Consider the following 8733-nt stretch of genomic DNA (forward strand, 5'->3'; position numbering starts at 1 on the left):
AATAGGCAACCATTGATTTGCACAATGTATATATTATATAATCAATAATATACGTATAAGGATTTTTTTTTTTTTTTAAGTGATGGAAATCCCCTTAGCAGAGCTTTTGTTGAATTATGTTACATATTAGCCCATTTTGATGTATGAAATAATCGGTAAAATTACAGTTTTATCAGTAAAAATAAGAAAAGTATTTCTAGCGCAGAAAAACAGGGCAAAGAGTCTAAAAGCGGAGAGAGTGCGCATTTCTAGCGCAGTAAAACGGGGCAAAAGAGTCTAAAAGCGGAGAGAGTGTGCATTTCTAGTGCAGTAAAACGGGGCAAAAGAGTCTAAAAGCGGAGAGGGTGCGCATTTCTAGCGCAGTAAAACAGGGCAAAGAGTCTAAAAGCGGAGAGAGTGCGCATTTCTAGCGCAGTAAAACGGGGCAAAAGAGTCTAAAAGCGGAGAGAGTGTGCATTTCTAGTGCAGAAAAACGGGGCAAAAGAGTCTAAAAGCGGAGAGGGTGCGCATTTCTAGCGCAGTAAAACAGGGCAAAGAGTCTAAAAGCGGAGAGAGTGCGCATTTCTAGCGCAGTAAAACGGGGCAAAAGAGTCTAAAAGCGGAGAGGGTGTGCATTTCTAGTGCAGAAAAACGGGGCAAAAGAGTCTAAAAGCGGAGAGAGTGCGCATTTCTAGCGCAGAAAAACGGGCCAAAGAGTCTAAAAGTTGCCGTAACGAAGGAGTTTTATATTAATAGACATCATGAAATTAAACATCAATTTGAAAAATCTTAGTTTACACAACACTGTCAAAGATAAAGATAGTAAGTCAAGTAAAATGGTGTGTAAAAAGGAAAAATGTATTATTTAAAGTGGTATATTTCATTATTTGTTTTATTACAGAGTCTGTGGCCCGTGACTTCAAATATATTTCTCCTTCTGCCCACAACAAAAAAAGTTTGGACACCCCTGGTTTAACTGATTTCAGCTGGCTGGTAATAGTACTTGAACTGAACTGTTTCACATCTTATGCAAGCTTAACTAATTGAAGAAACAAATACCTCTAATAAATTTAAAGAAATTTATTTTTTTTATTCCTCATCCCAGAGAAATGTAATACCGCTGCCCTCCATTTCTTTACGAATGACAGTGTTGAATTTGGCCTCCAACTCTGGGCTGAAGTGATTTTTCCAGTCTCCACAAATCCCTTAAAAAAACAACAGAAGACAAAGAATAAGATCAGCTTCATGAATCTGCTACAGTTTTCCAAAATATGCACACATACAGCTCTGAAAAAAATAAGACACCACTTAAAAAATGATGAGTTCCTTTAATTTTATCAAATTAAAAACTTCTGGAATATAATCAAGAGGAAGATGGATGATCACAAGCCATCAAACCAAGCTGAACTGCTTGAATTTTTGCACCAGGAGTAAAGGCATAAAGTTATCCAAAAGCAGTGTGTAAGACTGGTGGAGGAGAACATGCCAAGATGCATTAAAACTGTGATTAAAAACCAGGGTTATTCCACCAAATATTGATATCTGAACTCTTAAAACTTTATGAATATGAACTTGTTTTCTTTGTATTATTTGAGGTCTAAAAGCTCTGTGCATTTTTCATTATTTTGGCCATTTCTCCTTTTCTGCAAATAAATGCTCTAAATAAATGCCGCACTTGGGGTAATAAAACAACAATGTTCCTTTTACTCAACATTTTTTCCATAGCATTATACAATTAAACACTGACGTGTTAATAAGAATAGGGAAATCATTTAATCTTCCTACCTTTTCTGAGAAAAGATGATTTATTTTTGTCCATGAACTTCTCAGAGACCAGAGAGTAGTTGGACATTTTGTTCTGTTTCATGCTTTTGAACTGAGAGTGATCAGTGACGCGATCCAGAGCATCTTCACTCATCTCCCGTCCAAGAAAGTGCAAAATGTGCTTCAGAACCTCCCGAAGATCCTGCAAGGGAATATTAAACCATTTAAGCTTCATAGTATATTTTATGTAAAATGTTAAAAACTCCCAGAGCCTCTCCTTTACACGTTCCTCTCCTCTTCTAGACCTACCTACTAGCCACCAACTACCAACAGACACACACAGGGGGTCATAACAGTCAGTGGATGTTGAACATCCACACTGAAAAAAAATGATGTTCAAAATTTACATAAAAAAGTTTCGCAATTTTCTGCATTTGCTTTTATAAGTCAATTTAAATTCATGTAAATGTAAGTAACTTCAACTCGGTTTCAAGACTTAAATGTTACATATAGTAAAAAAGTGAACTGAACTTCATTCAATCCTTTCTTTTATTAAACTTTACTTAATTTATTTTTACTGAATCAATCCTTTATTTTAGTAAACTTTACCTAATTTATTTTTACTGAATCAATCCTTTCTTTTAGTAAACTTTACCTAATTTATTTTTACTGAATCAATCTTTTCTTTTAGTAACCTTCACTTAATTTCTGCATACAATATTACCTAATTACAATTATTTAAATTTATACAATATTATTATATATAATTTTAGTTAAAACACAGATTTAAATATTTGTACAGATTACAGATACAGATTCAGCAAAAATAAATGAAGTCAAGTTTATTAAAAGAAAGGATTGACTGAAGTCCACTTATTATTTACTCTATGAACCGAGTTGAGGTTACTTAAATTTATCTGGAACATCCAGTGTATCATCCGTAAGAGAACTGTGTCTCTTTCGATAATTGTGAACTGCTTGACGTAGGGTTTTCAAAACAACTCATTTCCTTCAGTCGTATAAGCTCACGTCACACGTTTCGCTGTCAAAGATTCACCAAACTGAAGTTTGACTTTGGCTAGCGGTAGCGTGGCAGAAGCATGGGTATGGGAATGAAAACGCAACACTTTCTGCACTGCGGCAAACTGCTTTAGCACTGAGGAAACAATTGAAGAGTACAAGAACTTTAAGATAGTCCAGGATTCTTATTAAAAGGAGGGAGAGGTGGAGAGGCACACACTGACTTCAGGGCAGTGATGTAGAAGTGAGTTACATTTTGCAACTGTATAGGGAGGCCACAAGAAAAAAAATTCTATCTTACTCAGTGCCCTTTAATATATTTGTAACCAGAGGTGTGAAGAAATGAAGTACTTGAGTAGAAATGTTGGTTATCTATATATTTTTCAAATGGCTTCAGATTTACTTCAACTCCATACATTTTCATACAATTATCTGAACTTTCCACTCCTTACATTTTAAAAATAACCTTTTTACTCATATTTCACTTCAGCTCGTTTTCATTCCGGCTTCTTATCATTCAATAAAACCCCCATCCAGATAAATCTCTCCATCCAGATGAATCTGATTGTGATTGGATGTAGAGAAGTATAAACATATAACCATTCTGACTTCTTATTGGTTTATACTGTAATCCATCACACCTGCACACGTCCCACCACCCCGCCCACTGTCCAGACAAACTCCAGTCCAACTAAAGCTTCTTTAATATATTTACATTCTACTTAAATACATTCATTTACATTCAGCATATATGCAGCTGAAACAGGGAACAGCCTAGTGCATCCTAAATTTATCAACATTAACATTTTAATATAACATTATGACATTATGACTTTTAAAAAATGTGTTTTGGGGTGGGGGGTAGTGCACTCTAGCGTCCTGTACTAAGCTTTTGTTCTTAATGGCATTTTTTATCCTTATATTTTTTTAATTTCTATATTTTAAAAGTAGTTTTGAAACCAGTACTTTTACATTTTTACTTGAGTAAAAATCTTGATTTCAAACTACAGCTTCTACAGAAATATTTTAAACCCTAGTATCTATACTTCTACCCATCTAATAAATGGAGGGACCTTACCTGGATCATCTCCTCATAAGTGATGTACAGAATCCGGTCCCCTAGATCTGTGTTTCTCCAGCTCTTCACATGATCTGTCCACTTTCCCCAAAACACTGCACAAAAAAATAAGGTCATCACTTCTTCAACGATCAAGTAAGAAAAGAAGCACAAAGATATGAACCTCTCACCCTGCCCAGCCAGGAACTTGTCCATGAATTCGTCAAACGTTCCTGGATCATCCAGAAATTTGGCCATTTGATGGAAATAAAAAGAAGACACCAAGCTATCTTTGATGTTTCTTGCAACATATATCACCTATGGAAGAACATAAAGACAGAAGAGATGTAGGAATGAATAAGCCATGTCAATATAACAATGTTATTTTCAATATCATTAGGTTGCTTAATTAGAAAATGATCTCGGAGTAAGCAAGCGAAGAAAAAGGCCTGCAAAGCCATTAAACATTGATTGCAACTAGGCTATGTTACTCAACTATGTTAAATAAAGTTATTTTTAGGTTGTTTTTACATCATTTATATTAAAATGTTCAATGTTCAATTTCTTTGCTATTAGGGAAGATTATGGCCCCTATCATACACTCTGCGAAGCGTTGTGATGCTCATTGCTATCTTACACCCCGCTGTCTATTTTCATGCCTTTTGCCTGCGTCGTTTAAATAGCAATGGTTCTTAAAAATATTAATCCACCGATGAATGCGGTGGTTGGAAAGTGCGGTGTGTTCAGGTACATTTCTGGCGTATTGATATCTTGGCAATGGAAAACACGGGTGCACCACTGACTGAAATTAACCTAGGCAACAGTCAATAGTCAGACATTTATCGCTATTTTGTCAATGCAGATGCTCCCCATATACACCGCCACTCGTTACACACAAAAAGACGCGAGTCCCAAGTTTTACATCAACAATAAACAGAATAAAGAGTAAAATAACATTGCTGTTCTTGTAAATTACCTACTCATGCTCCTTCACAGTGTGAGAGCACAGGTCAATTTCCTCTGCTGAGAAGTGCAGGAGTGCTGCACCGTTAAAATGCCAATCTACCAAAGTATTTTTTTTTTTACCTTTGCTTTAGAAGAGTAGAACGAGGCAGGCATCAAGTGATAAGGCAAATGGGACACCATGGCTCGTGGAGAGCTTAGCTTGTCCGCAACCGAGGCGAAGTTTGCCGCCTCAAGCCATGGAACCCTTTTCCAGCTGATAATGTTCTCCACTGGAGTAAGATCTCCTCCATTCAGCAGCAAGGGAAGGATTGTTTGCATCCATGTTGTACCTGGAAAAAATAAATATTTAGCATTTCTTAAAAGATGAGTTAGATTTATTTTGTTTGATTAATTAGCTTGTTTTCTACTGAGATAAAATTAGTTCTGAATGAAAAAGCACTCACTATAGCAGAAAAAATTAAAATGTAATGTTTTTCTGCAGAAAAATGCCAGACTATGGTCACTGATACATTATTATTTAAACCCTGCACTGCAAAAAACTAAATCTTAGCAAGTGAAATTTTCTAAATTTAAGGCAATAAATCTTATTTTCTTCTCTGATAAGACTTTTTGTCTTACTAAGCATTGTGTAAGTGTTAGATTATTTTGATTATTTTAGGGATAATTATCTTAATCATTCTTTCTTTTGTACCTTATTTTAAGTAATTTGAATTCAAAATAAGCACAATCAAGCAGCAATCAAGTTATTCTGATTCTTGTGTCTAAAAACAGAGACTTTTTTTGCATGATTTAGGTGTTACTTCACTCATTTTGAGACTTTGCCATTGCTTTTTGTAAAAAAAATCTTACTAAGAAAATTTTGCTTACCCCATTGGCAGATTTGTTTGCTTAATATACATATATTTGCCTTAATTTGCATATATTTTGTATAGTTTTTGCCAATTGATTTTTTGCAGTGTGCTTGTGATAATAAAAGATATCCATTACAATGCATTGTATTTCACTGCCTGGCACTCTAAACATGTCTGAAGAAATTGCAATGCAAGTGATTTCATTTAACCCCTTCAGAGCCTGTGTTCATTGCAATGGACATTATGTATTCTTGCACTTAACACAGACTGAGACCTATTGTCCATCACCCATTGTCCAAACTGAAGTAAAGCATGAGTAAAGACTTATGAAACTTATGAAACTTATAAACAGACTTATACAGAATAAAAAGAATAAAAACAAATACATTCAATTGCTATGGACATAAAAATGCAAAAATATATATTGTTTTTCTATTTATTAATTAAATCTTTATTTTTAAGTGCATTGCATACATTATATATTTTTCATCACTGGAACATAATTCAGGTGTAAAAGGGTTGTTGTTAATCAAGAGCAGTGCAGTACTTTAGACACGATGAAATGTAATTATTCCACTTCCAAATCACAGTCAAGTGGGCGTTTTTAACCAATAGGTGTTAATAAAATAAAAATATTTGTTTTTGCTATTTTACTAATGCTTCCTCTCATTCTCATTTTTTAATGGTTTAGCTCAGGGGTGTCCAAACTTTTTTGTTGGGGGCCAGAAGGAGAAATATATTTGAAGTCACGGGCCACAATATGTAATAAAACAAATAATGAAATATACCACTTTAAATAATACTTTTTTACTGATTATTTCATTTACACACCATTTTACTTGACTAACTATCTTTATCTTTGACAGTGTTGTGTAAATTAAGATTTTTCAAATTGATGTTTAATTTAATGATGTCTCTTAATATAAAACTCCTTAATTACGGCAACTTTTAGACTCTTTTGCCCCGTTTTTCTGCACTAGAAATGCGCACTCTCTCCGCTTTTAGACTCTTTTGCCCCGTTTTTCTGCACTAGAAATGCGCACTCTCTCCGCTTTTAGACTCTTTGGCCCAATTTTCTGCACTAGAAATGCGCACTCTCTCCGCTTTTAGACTCTTTTGCCCCGTTTTTCTGCGCTAGAAATGCGCAATCTCTCCGCTTTTAGACTCTTTGGCCCGTTTTTCTGTGCTAGAAATGCGCACTCTCTCCGCTTTTAGACTCTTTGGCCCAATTTTCTGCGCTAGAAATGCGCACTCTCTCCGCTTTTAGACTCTTTGGCCCAATTTTCTGCGCTAGAAATGCGCACTCTCTCCGCTTTTAGACTCTTTTGCCCCGTTTTTCTGCGCTAGAAATGCGCAATCTCTCCGCTTTTAGACTCTTTTGCCCCGTTTTTCTGCGCTAGAAATGCGCTCCCTCTCCGACTCTTTGGCCCGTTTCTGACACCTAGCGTTCAAACTTTGAATATCACATTATAAAAACCTGCTTAACAGCGGGCCAACTTTCATTCTATTTCTAAAATACCTCGCTCCAAAAAAGGAAACGGGCCGCAAATGGCACCCCTGGTGTCCAGTTTGGACACCCCTGGTTTAACTGGTCTGTTAGTAAAGCCAACATAACCAGGGCTGAATTAAAGGCCTTAAACTCTTATACTATACACTAAAGGCTACACAAAAAAGTGTGCCAGTAGTGGTTGAAACACTATTTAGTATACAGCTGAACAATTTTCTCTGTTTTCATCAGGTTTAAAACTTCATGCAGAGAGAAAATGAGGAGGAAAATGAAACTACTCACCAGACTTGGGGTATGTAACACAAAATATATCATCATCCTGGACTTGGAACGTCTCTAAGTACTTTAGGCTCTCTGCTGAATGAGCAGTCTTTGGTATGGGAAGTCCGTGGTAAAACAGATACTTCTCCTTGCTAGCCATGACAGCTCTCTTTACAGAAAGAAAATCAGGTTGCAAATGAGTTCACAAGTAGAACTGTGACAGAACCCGTCCCTCCTGCTTCGTTTCTACTTTTCCCAACCCCTCCATAGATAAGGGTGAGCAGGTTACAGTATGTTAAGGTTAAAGTTATGTATTTATCCTAAACTTTAAAGAATTTCTTTCCCACAAAGTTGAAATGTAGTGGGAGAAATTGGACTTTGTGTTCTGGTAACAGGAGAAGTGATGGAGCTGCTTTAACTGTCCAGTGCTTTTCAAGTTTATGTTCTAGACAGCATTTTAAGGCGGAGATAGATAAAATACACAGCATAGACCAGGGATATTTAATTAGAATTCAGTATGGTCCAGGTAGAGAAAATTTCATCAGCAAAGGTCCGGACGGTTGTCAATTTTAACTTGTGTTGTGATTCAGTGCTATATCCTGTTTACTGATAAAGCCTAGTAGTTTTGTCAGTTACAAATACAATTAAGTACATTTCAACAATATTTATTGTTTTAAATAGGCCTGTCACAATAATTACATTACTGACTTATCATACAATAAATGAAGTTATTGGGTCTAATAATGTGAATCAAAATGCTATATTTATTCTATTTGATTTTATTTGTATTAGATTTAGACCTGCCTGTCATGATAATTACATAAATGACAAATCATACAATTTATAGAGAAATGTTTGTTAAACTTGGCCAGAATATCAGCTTTGTTTAAAAACAGCAGTTTTATTTTAATACAAAAGCTTAGACTGAGTCCTATTCTGCACTAGATTCTTTTTCCAAAATCCATAACGACTGTAATGTTATATTGAAATGTTAATGTTGATAATATAGTTTGGGATGCACTAGGCTGTTCACTGTTTCAGCTGCATATATGCTGATTGTAAATGAATGTATTTTAATAGAAAGTAAATATATTAAAGAAGTTTAGTTGGACTGGAGTTTGTCTAGAGTTCTCTTAACCCTTGTGTGGTGTTCGGGTCTGTGGGACCCGTTTTCATTTTTCATCAAATGAAATATATTTTTTCTAACTCAAACTCATTGGCATTGGCTCATTTTTTGTGAAAACACACACACACACACACACATTTATATTACATACAGTCTGTTTGGCCAAGGGCTAATAAACATTGCTTCATTTGTAAATTTGAAA

General features: G+C 35.4%; 1 protein-coding gene across 1 annotated transcript; it reads right to left on the minus strand.

The window, feature by feature from the left end:
* Positions 1–221: 221 nt before the first annotated feature.
* Positions 222–7565, minus strand: sult2st3 (sulfotransferase family 2, cytosolic sulfotransferase 3). The gene is made up of 6 exons (XM_049476540.1): positions 7427–7565; positions 4907–5115; positions 4012–4138; positions 3842–3936; positions 1765–1945; positions 222–1184 (listed from the first exon to the last, which is right to left on the minus strand). Exons 1-6 carry the CDS (start codon positions 7563–7565, stop codon positions 1069–1071), a joined length of 867 nt encoding a protein of 288 aa, XP_049332497.1. The 3' UTR covers positions 222–1068.
* Positions 7566–8733: the final 1168 nt, after the last annotated feature.

Source organism: Astyanax mexicanus, chromosome 1 (assembly GCF_023375975.1).
Source record: "Astyanax mexicanus isolate ESR-SI-001 chromosome 1, AstMex3_surface, whole genome shotgun sequence".
In the NCBI taxonomy this organism is placed as follows: domain Eukaryota; kingdom Metazoa; phylum Chordata; class Actinopteri; order Characiformes; family Acestrorhamphidae; genus Astyanax; species Astyanax mexicanus.